This window comes from Ischnura elegans, chromosome 5, assembly GCF_921293095.1.
Source record: "Ischnura elegans chromosome 5, ioIscEleg1.1, whole genome shotgun sequence".
Taxonomy (NCBI): Eukaryota; Metazoa; Arthropoda; class Insecta; order Odonata; family Coenagrionidae; genus Ischnura; species Ischnura elegans.
The window spans coordinates 96,760,805-96,779,031 of NC_060250.1; the positions used below are offsets into that span (position 1 = coordinate 96,760,805).

Genomic DNA, 18,227 nt, shown 5'->3' on the forward strand with positions numbered 1-18,227 from the left:
TGTAAAAAGGAAATGCGGGATTTTAATGGTAATAAATGCTGCATAGGAAAACTATGAAAATTATATATCCTTATTACTAAAATATTTCAAGATACTCGATCACATTATAATGCTATGTAGAGCAAATTAATGTTAACCTGAGAAATGTAGCCAGCTGATATTATTTTATGAAAGTTTATTCAAAAATTTCACATAAATTTTGCTATATCTACTTTGATCAGAGTTTTCAATCAGCAGTACATTATCTTGTATGATGTTAGGCACAATATGGTGGAAGTTTGTAATATTATTAAAATGAGACGTTGCAATATATCCAATTAGTTTTACTATTACACAACATGTTTCGTCGTTACAAACAACATTATGAAGTGTGAAAAATTCTGAAGGAGTTCCTCCTTACATATATCTTGGTGCTTGAAGGGAGGGAGTAAGGTGGAGGATGGGGTTTGGGTGACGAGAAGTGAGGATATTGAAGGCTGTGGGGGGGAAGTGTCTTTTTTAAGGGACTCAAAGAGAAGCAGGGTGGGGGGGAGGAAATAAAAGTTCCAGGATGGGTGAGGGTACCACGTACGCCTTCACTGTCTTCTTTCGCATTATGGTCATCCGGATAGAGTTTTCGTCCAGATGATCTTCTTCTCCTGGGTAGTTGACCCCGTGTCCTCCTTCTATGGTGTGAAAGGGGTTTCACACTTGATAATGTTGTTTGTAACGACGAAACGCATTGTGTAATAATAAAACTAAGTGGAAATATTGCAATGTCTCATTTTAATAACAGCAGTACATTGTTGATTATCACCATTCAATTAAAAACCATTGTCGTGAAAATACTCCGTAGAAGTTTAATAATAATTCATGAATTTGACTGATGGTTATTTACATTTAAATAGGGTGGTTTCCTTCATCAAAGAAAACGAAAGGCATTGATTGCGATTCGTTACCCACCATTAGTGTATTCATAATATACAAATTATTTCGTTTTAGAAATACCGGGTTAGACGAATGGCAATGGTCCATTTTTATCCTCATTTGAAAAGGGCCAGATTGGCGCCCATGCGATGCCACTCCACGTGACGTCACAGGGACCTAGTTTCTATACGAGTAGATAGGAGTTATACGTCGTCTGAGGTTACCATTGCATGCATGAGGCGCAGAGCTCAGGGAAATATGTCTTAACAATCACTTATTAAAACTGGCTAAGGTCGGAAAGTTTTCCTCGTTTGATAAGTTATTAATAATCCTTATTTAAGCCAAGCGCTACCAGCCAGCAGGGAACTAGGCTAGCCGCTAGCAGCCTGCGTCGTATCAGCGCTAAGCCTCGCCTCAAGGTCACCTCGCAGGGCGGCAACGGGAACCAGAAATACGTCACGCGGAGAGACTTCCCGACATTCATACTTAAGCGTCGCGTTTTCGCGAGCTTGAAAATTTTCACTTTTCATTTAATCGCGAAAAATAGATATCGTCATTTAAAAATCTAAAAGCGTGAACTACGTACTCCAGGAGTAATAATCTTTCGATTTAGGCAATAAAAAAATAATAGGAAACCACCCTATTGTTGATAAAAGGCAGATGAAAATTCTGAAATAATTCTGCCAAAAATTATGAAAGAATTTTCTTAACAGACATTACTCCACCATCTTTTAATTTTGAAAACTTGTGTCTTCTTTATGCCATTGAGTATAATCAATGCCATTTGAAAATGACTATATGTCTTTACTGTGTGATTTAATCCCAGGTGACATAAAAAGTTTGTTATTAGTAAATCAATCATTATCCCCATTTATTGGGGATTATCGTAATTATTTCCCTTAATTACATCAGAATTGGTTTTCATACAGAGCACATATCAGAAGAATGGATGGTGGGAGTTACAGTCAACGAATTTGCCCTTCAGATTGAAATACCATTATATATTCATGACAAGTATAATTAAATAAAGCACCAAAATTACTTAAAAAATAATTATCTTCCGTATTCTGATTGCCTATATACTAACTCAGTACACTCACTTTCACTTGCTCTGGATCCTTATATGGTGCTTCAGGGGCATACACTCTAAGGACATCAGCAATACAGCATGCAATGAGCAGTTGTACATCACGACTGGGATGCAGTAAAAAGTAGTCCTCAGCCAAATGAAGAGCAAGTGGAACATATTCTTGGTAGGCACCTTCATCTTGTCCCATTGATTGGAAGGTGTGGGCCAGAGTCTTGCACAAATCAGGAGAAAATTTTTTTTTATATGCATTATACATCAGACAAACAAGGTTAATTTCTCATTTAAACACCCATTAAAATCAACAAAGAAGAATGAGGCATGATTTTCTTCCAAGATATATTTATATATAGAAAATTCTCTTATAAAGAATTTCACTTATTTCAAATACTTTAATATTAAGGTTTACCTGAGAAATTTTTTTCACATCCCAATAAAGATTAGCAAAGTATTCCCCAACAAGGAAATAAACTAAACAAGTAATATACTGATTCAAAGGTATGTAAATATCTCCATTAACCTCTTATTCAAAATGCCTTATTTAGAATCTTTCAAACCACATGCTTAATTTGAAATTTTAAAGGCCTGCCCAAGGATAATGCAGTGCATTGAAACCATGGTAGCGATCTAATAAATATTTTAAGTGGAAAAACATAGTTTAATTTTCATTCAATATGAATAAATTCCATAAGTCACAATCCATCAACTTATAGCTCTTGCAAAAGAATGTGGCACGGTCCTTCATAAGAGGGAGGGTGGGTAGTGGTGGAAGGGGTGAATGGAAAGGACAGAGAGGAAGAAAGCAAAGCAGAGAGAGAGAGGGAATGGCAGGGGACCCAAACTACTTAAGAAAAAGTTGAAATTCCCTAATAGCTGTTGTGAGTAAAATACAAATGGAGCCAAAGACACACTGAAACACACACCACAGAGGTACAAAGCACACACACACAAGGCTAGTAGACAAGTGAGTGTCGGTAGCAATGACAAAGGGTTTGACGTTGATGCTCCACTAAAAACAACCTTCCTCTCCTATTCATTTTGAGAGTTCTGTGGCCGAAGCCCCAGAATTGCCCCACTGCATAGTATATCTTATACGAAAGCTATACAAGGATGTTTTACAAATTGAGAAGAGTTTTCAAGTGATAAATGATTGAATGAGAGACATGTGAACCTATATCAAGATTTCAAGTCAATTGCAAAGAAGAAAGATAACTTTCAAAATTTATAAATTAAGACTAAATTTCATCGTAGTACAACCCTTATCATATATACAGCACTGGACAATCATTAATATGTATGATCACAGAAGTAATATCAGACCATCATCTACAATTATTTAAAAGCCAAGAGAAGATTTTACCTTTAAACGACGGATAAGTTCATCAGGACCAAGGTCTTCTGTCACCTCCCGGCAACCTTGGGGATAAACTATCGTCACAGTGACAGTATTAGGAGTGGTTCCACCAGACGTCCCCATTCCTGCTGAAGTAGAACATGCACCACTAGGCCCACCACTCCCACTCCCTCCACCACCCCTCGGCATAATCTCTTTAGTCTTACACAGCCCCACTGACTAGTCAGTGAAAACCCACCGACAATCTTGAAACAACATCAAGCATCACTTCCACACATATGCAGGAATAGCATAGGATGCTATTACAACCTGAAAAAGAAGAGTTCTGTCAAAATATAGCACATCGAATTTAAAATAATCAACACATGTCCCACTACTATTAAATCTATTAGGCCACCCAGTAAGCAACAGTTGCCACTGAAATAGTCAAATTAATTTCAAACTAGTGAAGTATGGATTTCTTTGAGTAAGGTAAAATCATATGCAACTGCCAAGCACAATGACTTAAAATTGAATCACCTAACGTAAAATATGATGTTATTCTTTCCCTGCAAATTATTTGCATGCAGTCTTACGAGGATTTAAACAGGTTTAAAATTGGTATGATTTAAAATGGTGGATTCATGAGTATTCAGCTACTAAGAATGAAAACTTCTAACAACAAGCCTCAGCAGACCATATGATCCAATCCCATCTACACAGCAGATTTTGAAAAAGGGTGAATACAAATTTAAAAAACTAACACCACAGAATGATTTGGGAGGCTGCATAAATAAATAGACATACTGGTAATTGAAAAAGGGAATACACATTCCCCGGCACTTTTTGGGTGAACGCTCATTAGGTCTAGATTTCATTGACAACTAACAATTTTAGACCAAATTTCAACCAGCCCACAAAGGTCTTTTCGTGATTAATGTATTTCGTAGGGGTGCAAAAGTCGATCCATAATAATATTTTGATCCATGGAGCGCTGATGAAACAGGAACTGAATATTTTAGACTTGTAATAGGTGTAAATAGGTTCAATTAATTGCTAAGAATGTTGAGATTTGATAACATTTGCAAAAGGAATGAATTGAAGAATAAATTTTCGAAACTTTTGTTGGCAAATGCCAAATTAATTACAGTATGAAAGAAGCAGTTACAGAAGATGAGATGCTCCCACAATTCCAGAGCAGATCCAATTTCTTTCTGTGTTTACATGCCGAACATGCCACCAAGGTATGGGATTAAAGTATTTGCCTGTTGTGATACAAAAAAATGACACCAGCAATATTGAAGTGCACATTGGAAAACAAAATCAGCAGAATGATAAAACTAATTACAAGCCAGACTCAAGTGATAAAAAGACTGATTTAGTACATTTGTAACACTGAAAGAAATGTCACCATCGATAACTGGTTCATGTCCAACCCTTCAGCACTTCAGCTTCTAAAATACGTCTAACAACAGTAGAAATGATAACAATAAGGGTGATTCCACCCGTATTTATCACAAAGTCAAAAGATAGAGTAGTTGGAAATAGTACTTTTTGTCTTAAAAAATGAGTGATGCTGTCATACAAAGCTAAAGCTAACAAAGTTGTATTGCTCATGTCAATCATGCATCGAGATGACAATGTGGAATCTTAAACAAATAGACATAAAATCTTATGAATAACAACTCCACTAAAGGTGGTGCAGACATTTCAGATCGTTTACACTCCACTTACAGTGTCTCTTGCATATCATACCGATAGCTGCTAACACTTTTTTTACCTTGTTGAATACTGCCGCAGTCAATTGTATTGATATTTACTAACCAAACTAAGTTAAATCTGTTAGTTTTAGGGAGCAGTTGAATAATGTTTTTAAAATGTTGACCAGAGATTACATGCTGAAAAGGGATAAACAGAAAAACATTCAATTATCTCTGCAGGAAATAATGGGTATACCCGACAGAGTCTATAACATGAGCTGGCATACTGATGGCCGATGTGCTTTCTGCCTATCCATAAAAATGGAAAAAGAAAGACAGCATGCACTACCTATAAAAACCCATTTGCTGGGAGCAGTGTGTATTCAACTGCATGTCATATTTCCAAAATGCTGACGGAATTGAATACTGTTTGCGAGTTGTATAGAGTAATTTTTCCTTGTGATCACAAAATTTTCTTGATGATTATGGATTAAAAATGAATGTGATTCATTTGTTAGACATTTTTCCAACCGAAATTTTCAAATAGATGCTCTTTATAGTCCTTATAAGGGTTCGTTCAACTGTTTCCAACCTGTCGTCTTTTCCCTGCCCCATGTGCTACCGGGCTACAATAAAAGCACATTCTACCACGGTGAATGAAAATTGTACTTTGTTTTTCCACATATATTTATTTACACATGACCGCGGTTTCAACGCACTGCATCATCATCTGGCCAGATGATGACGCAGTGCGTCGAACCCGTGGTCGCGTGTAAATAAATATATGTGGAAAAACAAAGTACAATTTTAATTCATCATGAGCAATTTCCATAAAGTAACGCCTGAAACCATCAACTTCCACCACGGGTTAAGAAAATTACTCTCTTTCACAAATAGTGTCAACGACAGGAAAAAGTAAGGATAATCAACTGCTCTTTTAAATATTCTTCTCCATTCTCCATCCCAAGTGGATACCTCTCAGAAATTAACCTAAGAAGGGGTTAACAGTAAATTGTATGCTAGTTTTCTAAAACCTATGCCCCTTAAATGATACTTCAATATAATACTAGCAGAGCACTATAATCATCAGCAGGATATGGTAAATATCTATTTACTAACTCAGTACCTCTTTTTGGCCCAAACTGTACAATTTACAGGCTTTCTTTTGCATACCCACTCCTCCATTTCTATAGAAATCTATTTTTTTTACAATGAAGTTTATGTTTGAATGTGAGGCCTGTCAAAATATATTGATCTTGTCCATCACTTGTGGATAACCAAAAATATCAGGCATCATATATCCTTTAGTAATGCAAGGAATATTTAATAGTAGCTTTTTGCTTTACTTGCTACTTGCAAGATTTTCAGGGACGGTAAAGAGATAATAAATTTCAGTTGACCTACCAAAATTGAAAATGATCCAACCGCTTTAAGTTTGTAACTATTATAATTATAGACTAACATAATTAAGAGGCTTTACACTATGGTATGAAGAGGAAATAGTGCATCTCAACATTGTAAATAAGAAGAGGAAGTAGTGTAACTGTAGCTGCTGAGACAGTGGCGGCGCGTTCATATACGCATGTTGGCAAGTGCACACCATAAAACCAAAGATGAATGAATTATGAAAGATAACTATTACTTTACAACGAGAAGGATAAATATTCTGTCTACTTATGAATGTGATATGAAGCTCCGAACGCTACAGCTATCTCCTTGGCAAATTCACAGCTCTGCAAGTGTGCGATCCCGTGACATCGCGGCGGGTGCAAATTTGGTCTATGCGATCGCTTGAGGGTGCTCGGGCGGGACGAGGTAAGCGGGGGGCATGTGCTGTTCAAATGGGTGCTGGGAGCAGACTCAAAACGACACGAGTGCACACACACATGTTTGGTGAGTGACTCGCAGGTAGTGTAGCTGCCGCCTACTCTTTCTGCCCCCAGGATCCTACTCGAGGCAATCAATTTCAATGCAACAAAAAGCATATGGAAGAGAATTTATTTCTACATTGGATCATTTACCTAAAAAAATTTTTTACACCACAGTATTTCCTGTAATTCACTTTTTCTAAAAAAAATACCCGATTTTTGCACGTAAAATCAAGTTGCCCAGCTTTGAGCGCTTGGTATTCTTGTAGTTTTCGTTCCAATAACTTGGAATTTTCATAGATGAAAGTCAGATTTATTATTGACAGTTTTTTGGAAAAAAATTGTTTATAACTCAAAAATTGGCGGATTTGTTTTAAACAACACAAATCTCTGTTAACTTCGAAACCAATGGGTCAATTGAAAATTGAGCTTGAAATAATTCAAATGCACAAGAACTTCCGAAAAGTCTCCAAAGTCGATGCCCTCCACGGATTCAACGTTGACAATAACATTCAAAACACATTCAGTTAAACAATTAAACCACTGAAAATTCTAGCAACGATTCCGATGACACCTAGTGAAGCACAGAGGATTTTTTCAACCCTTAATGTGTTAAAACATTCTTAGGAAGCCAGATGGACAAGGATAGGCTCACTGCGTTGGCAATTTTGTCAATTGAAAAAAAGTCCCAGGATGGTATCGATGGTTTCAATGACTAGGTGATAGATAAGTTTGCTCCGAAGAAGGAAAGGAGAATGAATTTCACCAACCGTCACTTGTTAAGGTGTAGGTAGAATAATTGTTTTCATTAGCATGCTTATATAATTTCTGTTCATGTAGTTTTAAGGGTAAAATATACCAGTGGTATGTCTTGCATGCTACGTATTCTATAACGACGAAATATGATGCTTATGGATTATAATTAGCATAATAGAAATTAATCATCCTGTATCTGCTCTAATTCACACCCTGGATAAATTACCACCAGCCGCCACTGCGCTGAGATATGAAATATAGAATAAAGGCTTCGTTATCATAAATCATACACCTAACCATTATTTTCTAGTTTTCAACATAAGTTTGAAAAACAGGTAAACCAAGCGACAATAGATCTTCACCTCCAGGATAAATGACTGATATCAAAAATAAGTTTTTCTGCAAGTTGATTCTGCTCTGAATCTAGCACCGGCAATAGTAGGAATTTGCTTTAGAACTTAGAAGGCTTCCCTTCACTTTTCATGGGGTGAAACATTCAATAAATGGGTAAAATTCATGCATAGGTTTCCACCACCATGTTTACATTGACTGCCAAATTCTGGGTTCTATAACAACAAAAATGGCTGGATAACACAAATTTGGCGATCATCAAATACATTGGTACATAATCTAAGAAGATATGATGATATATGGTCATGCTGGCAAGGCCAAAAAAATTGCAACTGCTATCAGTTAGGCTGTTCAAAGTGTGAGTAATTATGTGGTGATATTTTTAGAAATGTGCTGCTTATTAGATAGTAAATAAAAAATATCTGGCAATTACAATTATGACACCTGTGTAAACAGTGTTGATTAGAATACCACTTATGAATGCTGCTCATACATGACTTGAGAAGACACAGGATCAAATAATCCAAAAATGTATTAGCATGGAGAATAAAATCATCAATACTTTCTAAATTAATCCCAAAACCATTTCTATTCATGACAATTGAACACATGCTACTACAGACGGGGACCCAATGTGCAAAAAACTACAGCACCTCATCCTCTGGATGTGTACTTGGGCTTGCGGTTCTGTGTACCTTTACGACAAAGCTTATCCAGGATAGAGACTTTTTGGCAATGATTTGCATCACACAGCTAGGAATATTGCACACAAAACATAATTTGGAGGTCATTAACTAAACGTTCTTTCTCAGTCCTTTTAGCAAGAAAAAGAGCACCCATAATCTTCTGAGAACTACTGATACGCCTTCAACACAGTAATTACTGGAAAAAACATCAGCTGACCAGAAACATTTTAACAGATCCCCATTACCATACAGAGTAGGTCTTAATATCAAGTTCATATTTCTATTAACCTCTCCCTCATTAATTTAACAATGTTCCCATCAATCAACAAAATTTCTCTAATGACAGGACAATTTAATTTTTCATCAAAATTCACTAAAGGTTCAAAGCTGGATTGAAAAATCAAAATGTTACATAAGTATGTACAACTGAAATCAGTATAAAACACACAAGTTTAAAAGCTCTTCAAAATTATACACTCATTAAGAAAGGCACTCAGGAATTTCTAACTTGAAGAGAAAAGAAAACATCCCTCTCCTCAAAGGAAACACCTCCTCACTCTTATTCTCCACTACTTCCTTTAGCTAACCACAAAATTTTTCTTAAGGCCTGTTCACACAATACATTAACACGTACGAGTTAATGTCTGCAAGTGTGAATGATTTTTGTGGACCAGAATGAAACCCGTACGAATGCATGAACCAAATTAGAACAGATCAGTTCTACCTATTCATGAATCTATTCTATTTTCCGTTCATGCATTTGCACAAGTTGGGAGGTTCCACGTAACATTTTCGTGCTCAGCCTCACGTTCATACATTTAGACATTAACTCGTACGGGTTAAGTAATTTACAGTGTAAACAGGCCTTTAGACACCTGCCTAAAGATGGAATTCCTTCCAGAGACACCAATGAAAATATGCATTACCCTTACATTTCCAACCCCAAAAAATATGATGAACTTATTCCGACAACAAAAGTAACAATTTAAGAACAGTATAACAAGCAAAAATTTAAAATATATTTTGCCTACAATATTAGACAAAAGGAGAATAAAATGATCAGTGAAACTGATAAGGATATATCTCAATTAATTAATTTAAAAAATGAAAATAATGTTAACAATTTCCATTGCAGGATTATAAACCTCTTGTATATTATACAGTGAAAACTTTAAATCCACAAACAACATAAAAATGAAGGATCATAGCATACACTACTATTGAGCACAAACCTGTGATTATAAAATAAAAATTTGTAGCACCCAATGATGTGATGTATTTCAACATACACATTGGCATCATTTAACAGAAATGTATCGCGATGACAAGCAATTCAATTGCCTTTACTTAGGTAAGCAGTTTCACCATTCCATGTTAGCTTCCATTTTAAAAGGTGGACGGTTAAAATAAGGGGCCCTTTGTTCACCGCACACGGAAATTACTATTTTACTTATCGAAATGCACTCGAAATCGTAAGGAGGAATCTTGGTAAGCACTGAAAATATCATCAATCCAATGAAGTATCAGCAGCCACCATCACATTCTCAATGAAAATATCTTTCAGGTGACAATCTCAACTCTTGCCTCACAATTACATCTCAAACCAAATAAAGAATATGATTGATCATGGTGCGACCATACCCCAAACTTATATTATTTACACAACAACAAATCAAATATGCCGTGCCCAATGTGTACAGTATAAGTAATGAAAAACAACAGAGGCCATAGCTGACGGACCATAGCCAAGTACAACTGAAATGTGAGTCGAAAAATATTCTACCTCTAAGTTCACCGACGCACTAAGCGAATGAGACTCACCGAAGAACAAAATGTGAAAATCTTTCGTTGACATGATAAAAACATGTGTCTCAACTTGCGCTGATAGATTATTTCAACCCCATTAAAGGCTATGAAACACTTCAAACGATAACTAATAAGACACCTATCGAAAAAGATTTTAAAAATCATTCCCACGAATAATACACCCTATTATAGTTTTGAACCTTACATGGTTCGTAAATATTGGTGAGGAAAATGAATCGGATGACACTCATAGCTACTTACAACAAAGCCTAAGCACTTCCAATTCAAGGGGCTTAGGTAAGTTTCTCTTGAGGCACTCTACGATATTAACTCCGGAATGCACGCCAAATACCGACAAATAGAATGTACACAAACGCAAGTCACATATCAATGGTAAATATGAGATGGCGAAATCCACTTGTAACATCAAGTAACAAAGTAACCGATATCCGACACCCGCTAACGCTATAGTATTATATACTAAATTGAGCAGTTTGCAACATTTGCTTCTTAAGGAAATCGAAAATTCGAGCAATTCGTCCGTATAATTACAGCAAGCATAAGAATGTCTCCAAAATAAATGCTTACATGTGACGGCTGGCAAGGAATAGCAGTTGATGCATACTGTGGTGTATCTTGTAGCGGTTCGGAGGACTTAACCTAGATCACAATGGTATCAACTGTCAAACGGAAACGTTACAATGCAATTCTATCTAGTAACACACATATTAATTCACGTACAAAAGCCGCTAGTAATCCTCCGTTTACTATGCTACACTCTCTCCACATTTACATGATCCCAATTCATGAAACAGTTCTACAAAAGATGGCACCATTCGCCATTTTGGCGGCGACCAATATAAAAGCGATTTTTAGCATTCTTTTGGCAAAACAAACTAGTTTAAACGTTCGGTAGCACAAAACACGATTCACATATTAATATACATAAAATTTTGACTGCATCACTTACTTGATCGACAATTACCAGAAGAATAATTTCAGCGTACCAGAACGCCGGAAGCCTTCAGTCGTGTTCTTAATGAACAACAGATGGCTCCACTGTTTGTCTACTTGTCAAGCAGACAAAATCACGGGATAACGCGGAATATGAAATCCTAATGTTACGGTGACTCAAGTATTTAGCCACATTAATGAGTGCGCTCGCACTATATCATCCATTATTATCTTTGAAGGTTTGAAATGTTTTGCCTCGCTATATTTTAAGCCTTTTCAGTCAATTTTAGTTTATCCAATTGATAAAACTCCCCTGTTATATCGCCATCGTAAAATGAAACTGCCCTCGCATACGAATAGCGATCATATATAAAACCTAAAATAGATTATCTCCTATTAAATATAAGTCAACCGTCAATGCATGTATAAATTATAAAAATTTATTTATGTAAAAAATTGGTCGCCCGACAGCCACGATCAGACGATTACGGGGCTAATCACAGGATTTTTTCCTTGGAGGCACCAGGGTCTTATAAGGCTGTTATCAGTCACGACTAAAAAGAGAAAAATCCCTAAGAATTAATTCGACGACCAGCCTAAGATGATCCGTAAATATTGATTCCGAAATAAAATGCTATTCCATTTTATTCGCGTAGGGATTAAAATAGCGGCGTTTGGAGGGACGTTCAAATTGCCTATGTTAGCGGCTTTACTCTTTGCGACCACGGAATAGGAAATGAAAACTGTTGCAGTAATTAAAAATTAATTCATACCAATTGAAAACTATGTTATTTAAAATAATAAGCATTAGCGACACTGACGAGATATAACTTACAAAATTATATCTGTAGGCGAAATGTTAACCTTATTAGATCAACATTTCGCAAACCCTTAAGGGAGGGAATTTAGACACGATCAAGTAATTAATTACAAAAAGGAATCGCCAACATTATGGTAAAGGAAGATTTAAATACATTTAAAAATCACCTCTTCTCGGCCCTTCCGATTCAGAGAAATTTGAATAAGAAAGAATAAATATATAGATGAAAATTTTCGCAAGACTGACTTTTTTTGCTGGCCTGAATCAAATTGTCAATCCAAGGTTCTCAGTCAATCACTGGCGTCCCCCCCTCCCCCCTCTTGCGGGGCCGCCCGCATTGCCGGAAATTGCAACAAAAAAACAATTATAACTTGTTATATCAGAATGTTATGTGTTAAATTTGGAAATGTAACTTTCTTAAAAATTTGCATGTGACTTGATTATTTTTTTATTAAGATAAAAGTAAAGGAAGCTCAACATATCTTATTCGCCCCCCTTCAGTTTTTTCTCTACCCGCCACTGCAGGCAATACAAATATTTTCACGTTGCATCACACTCAGTGAAAATGAATGCAAGAGACATTCAATTTTCAATATACGTCTTGATGTGGTAGGTACTTTCCATGGAAAAAACATAAATTCGTGATTTCCGTTTTGGGCTCTGAAGGATACAGAAGTATCATGTGTTCGATTGACATTATAGCAGGGGTGCCGACTTACAAAAAATATTGGGGGGGGGCAAAACGGGGATCTTGCCCCAGGAAATTTTATAAGTAGTGAGTTTTTAGTTTTTTAAGCATTTTAGAAGAGTCGTATGATCAGCATTAGAACACTGATAACTCGAATCCTAATATCTGGACACTCCGGGGAAAATCAACAAGCCTGGCACATTTTTTCGTCACACCCATAACCAATTTTTGAGGGGGCTCGGGCCCCCTCAGGCCCCATGGGGTCGGCGCCACTGCATTATAGTTAAGGTGATACCCTGGGAATCCAAGTGTACTGGTGTTGAAATACAACCTTGTCCCTACGATTTCTATTTTGGATTTTTGTTTGTGCTCATATTTACGTCATGAGAGACGAAAGTGATCGGGCACAAATATCAATATTAAATCCGTAATTTTTACCATTTCTCTGAAGTCACTGCTATGAAGCAAATAGTACCTAGTGATTTTGTAACCGACATGACCACGGCGGCATTTATCAATTAAAAAATTCCATTGGCCGAGGAAGTTAAATGAAACGTGCGAGTACCTACATAAATAACGTTTTATTTCGTCTGATTATGTATTCTCCTGGATCGACGAGAGTCGAGTACGGGCCCGAAGGTATGAGGTTACGAAAGTTATTCACTCATCTACCAAGGGCGTACCCAGCGAGTGACTGGGGGGGGGGGGGGGCACCTGCCCCCCCTAGAAGCAAAAATCCCAAATGTCTTTAAGAAAAATCAGTACTGAATTGAAACGAAAGTATTCAACAAATTTTCTTTAAACCCACGAAAAATGATATGTATCAGTATAAGATATGTAACTAAAATAAAACTATTTTTTCAAGGAAATAATCTCATAAACTAATAAAGCGCTGTTATAATTTTCTTAAAATGTTGGTTTCATTCACCTTTTCCATGCTAAAATGTCACGACTTGGCTTGCCCCCCGCCCCTAGATCACGGCTTGCCCCCCCGTATTGTGGACCATGGCTTGCCAACCCCCCTAGTTATAATCCTGGGTACGCCCTCGTCACCTACCTTCTTTTTAGTAGGTTTTTCGAGTATTCTAGAGACGTTGCACCCCACCCTGATCCAGTAACCACATCTCTTCAAATCCAATAGAAATAATCTTTATAACAGTCGAAAAATATTTTTCCAACCTGGGAAACTTTCCTTAATCCGCCCCTTAACGCCCCCCCCCCCCCCCCTTTCCTTCACTTAGGGCAACGAGTTTTTGTAAAACGCGCTAACGCGGAAGAGGGGGCAAAATGCATTTTTGTCAATGCGCACCGGTAAACCATTTTTATTTAACTCTGTTCGAATTTTTATTTCATATGGAAAAACCTTATCCCTATTAATTTTTGGTGGCTTTACGTGATTTACCTATTCGACCGTTCCGATTGTTCTCTATTCCCCATTTGTGCATGTTTACACTCGTGCTACGTTTCTATATTTGTACAACTTACGCGAACTTTTGAGCATTCATTATAGATGGATAGAGTGCGTTCATGCGATCCATTAAATTTGTGATTTTTCCATTCTACATTATCTTTAAACCTGCCTTTCCAATCATTTTTTCCAGGAAAAAATGCGTAATATACAATCTTTAGAATCAATATTCATACGGTAAAATCATAATTTGTAAAGATTTTGAATATTTTTGAGGAAATTATGCACCGCAATCGACAGATTTTTAGACGAATTTTACCTCTTTTCTTTACCCTAGGTATTTGCCGAAACCTATCGGGAATCACTCTTTACTCCACTGGCCCAGGGAGGAGGCGCACCATGGTCCGGATCGCGAAAAAGGGATAAAAATCACATTTATGTCGGATAACTTTGAATAGTAATTTTATAGACCATTCACTCATATTTAAAGAATATATTTTCATATTTAATCATAAATAACGTTTGTCTATGCAGTAAACGGTATAATTAGTTAGTTAATAAATGAATGCTCCACACAAACAATTTTTTTGGCGCGCTATTTATATTTCTACAGTTATCTTTACGATAAAACTGTTATTTTAGAAGATATTGTGGAATATTAATTTATTAACTGACCAATTATACCACTCACTACATAGAAATACGTTATTTATGTTTGAATACAAAGATAAATTCTCTAAATATGAGTGAATGGTAAATGAAATTACTATTAAACCAAAAAAGGCTTCAAGTGAGGTTGTTGAGTGCACTGAATTACTTTGAAGAGATGTGATCTTCAGGCTTCTTGAGGTACATCTGTTTGGACTAAAAAGAAATAATCCCAGCATCCCAACAATAGGACATCTGCAAAATGTCTCAGGTGGTGGTTTTACTGTTTCTGGCACAGTTCGTAATCTCAAACGTGTTTCCCGTATTTACTTCTATCATATTAACATAACAATTATAATCATTTTAAAAAGAAGCTGAATTAGCTACAACGTATTTTAAAACAATTTAAAAAAGTATAATTCATCTTGAAGGAGCCATGAAATATCCTACGTAGGGCATATTTCAAACTTGTGTTAAAATCATTTTGAAATAATGGAAAAAATATTTGTAACGTTGGAACAGAGAGAGCTAATATGTTTTCAAAATTATGTTCAAGTCATTTCAAAATGTTCTCGCAATATATTTTAAAACAATTCTTACAAAAGATTTTGCTACTTGGGATTCATCCCAGGCGGTTTTCAAGGGGACTGCACCATATTTGCACTGTGGAGTCACGTCAGGGGCGCCAAACGCAAGGGCCGCCACGGGCACCGCACACTCCTGCGACACCACTCAAAAAGTTATTCAGAGAAAATATCTCCGGAATATAGTGAAACCCAATTTTCTCAATTGATGAGAAGGCGGGCATTTTATGCGGATAGAATTGCAACGTTATTCTCGAAATCGCATGTTCCCCCGCCTGTTTCCTGGTACCTACGAATATCTATGCAGAGAAATTAGCCCGAGGGGCCTGCTTCTGTCATTTGATGGACGGTAGGACATTATAGCTGCGCATTGGGAACACCATTAGCATTTTTTCGACAGTTTCGTGAGATTTTATCGTCCACGTACTACGAAATTCAACAGAATAACTGTGATCGTGAATGTAAATAGTTTCCTACGGCAGATTCAATGCCATTATTTTTATTATAGTATTCTATCGATTAAGGTAGGTTTCCATGGAGTGTTCAAGAAGTGATCTGGAAGCCGCCCTTTCCTCCCAGCAATGCCCTCTTCAATTCACTGTAAGGCCTACTCCCTTTCAATCGATCTAAAAATCTTATTCTCTTCCTTCCCCTCCCTCGTTTCCCTAACATTCTACCCTCTATATAACCCCAATTATAACACCAATTCCAACATCCCCTCCCCGCTAAGTACTCCCTCCATCAATACCTTCTGTCTCCTCCGTATCTCATCTAAAAGCTGCCTCTCCTCGCCAACCATATCCAGCATTTCGTCGTTCCTTTTCCTCTCCGTCCATTTCACCCTCTCCATTCTTCTCCATACCCACATCTCGAATGCCTCCAATCTTCTCTCGTCTTCTTTCCTCAGTGTCCACGTTTCCGCACCGTAGAGAGCTACACTCCAAATCAAACTCTTCACTATCCTTTTCTTTAAACTCTTACATAACGATCCTCTCAGGAGCTCCTTCCTATTCATGAACGCCTCCTTTGCTAGTGCAATTCGCTTCCTGATGCCCTTGCTGCTGCGTTCGTTTTCCTCTAATGTGCTGCCCAAATAGTTAAACTGATCTACCTGTTCGAGTTTTCCCCACCTACTTTTATCTTGAGTCTCACATTCCTCGCTCGCGATACTTTACAAAACCGCATTACCTTATGATTAATCCTCATCCCTTACTCCTTGCAACGCTTGTTTTATGCATCCACTGGAGCCTGAAGCCCCCTCGTTGACTGGCTAATCAACGCCTGATCATCCGCAAACCTCACCGATTTAACTCCCAATTTTGCTCCAGCTTCCAACTCATCCCAGGTTTCCCTTACCATCTCCTCAGCGTACGCATTAAAAAGCAGCAGTGATTGAGGACATCCCTGCCTCAAACCTTGGCCAATGCTTGCCCACGCAGATTCTTCGTTGGCTACCCTCACTTGCACAGTCGGGGCCATTCACAGATAATGAATCAGTAGCCTATCCCTCCAGTCTTTACCTATTTCTTGAGGATATCCGTTAGCTTTAACCAGTTCACTCTATCCAATGCTTAAAAAAATCTACGAAGCAGGCATACACGTCCTGGTCACATTCTAGGTTCCCCTCAACCAGGGACCTCATTATCGCTATCGCATCACGAGTTGACTTCCCTTTTCTGAAACCAAATTGATCTTTGCCCAAATACTCGTTTGCCCTTGCCTCCATTCGTCTGTTCAATATCCTCAGTACCACTTTCGCCGCATGCGGTATTGGGCTGATAGTTCTATAATCTCCGCATTCCACAGCTTTCTTCTTTTTCGGAAGCGGAATTAACACTGTCTTCACGAAATCCTCCGGCCAGCATCCCTCCTCATAGATCCTACGCACGAGTTCGAAAAACCTCTTCTTACTATCCTTCCCTAGATTCTTCAGAAGCTCACACGGGATATTATCCACGCCTACTGCTTTCCTATCCTTCATATCACAATGTGCTCTCTCTATTTCCGAATCTAATATTCCCGGCCCAAGATTGTCCTCCTCCACTGCACTTTCCTCCTCTAATCTCAATCTCTCCGGCCTGTTTCTTCCGTCATACAGATCCTCCACGTATTCCTTCCATCTACTCTGTACCTCTTCTCGCTCGGTTAGCATCCTCCCATCTTTAGCCTTAATTTTAGACATGGTTTGTCCTCTTTTGCCGCCCGATAGCGACTTAACTCTGGCGTACAAGTCCAGTGGCGCCGACTCCATGGGGCCTGAGGGGGCCCGAGCCCCCCCAAAAATTCGTTACAGATGTGAGGAAAAAATGTGTCAGGCTTGTCAATTTTCCCCGCAATGTCCAGATATCGAGATTCAAGTGATCAGGGTTCTAATGTTGATCATATGACTCTTCTAAAATGCTTAAAAACCTTAAAATTCACTACTTATAAAATTTACCGAGGCAAGGTCCCCGGTTTGGGCCCCCCCCAATATTTTTTGTAAGTCGGCGCCCCTGCGTACAACGCGCCTACTTCTCCATCCTTTTGGAACTTTTCCATTTCCTCACAATGCCTTTTCTGCCAAGCCTCCCTTGCCCTCTTAGTTTCATGTCGTAATCGATTATTAAGTTCCCTATAATTTCTTTTGCCCTGC

The 18,227-nt window shown here is 37.7% G+C and overlaps 1 protein-coding gene across 5 annotated transcripts in view; it reads right to left on the minus strand.

Annotated features, from left to right (window-relative positions):
- LOC124159296 (sister chromatid cohesion protein PDS5 homolog A) overlaps nucleotides 1-11,552 on the minus strand; it is a 78,937-nt gene extending 67,385 nt beyond the window's left edge. For 3 of the 5 annotated variants that reach the window (XM_046535020.1, XM_046535019.1, XM_046535015.1), the window contains exons 1-3: nucleotides 11,464-11,552; nucleotides 3,354-3,656; nucleotides 2,007-2,207 (exon numbers count right to left, since the gene is read on the minus strand). In XM_046535020.1, the coding sequence (XP_046390976.1) occupies nucleotides 2,007-2,207; nucleotides 3,354-3,536 (384 nt within the window). In that variant the 5' untranslated portion in view covers nucleotides 3,537-3,656; nucleotides 11,464-11,552. Of the gene's footprint in view, nucleotides 1-2,006; nucleotides 2,208-3,353; nucleotides 3,657-11,081; nucleotides 11,366-11,463 lie in introns of those variants that run through there. The other 2 variants (XM_046535017.1, XM_046535016.1) reach the window with 2 other exon arrangements.
- Nucleotides 11,553-18,227: the final 6,675 nt, after the last annotated feature.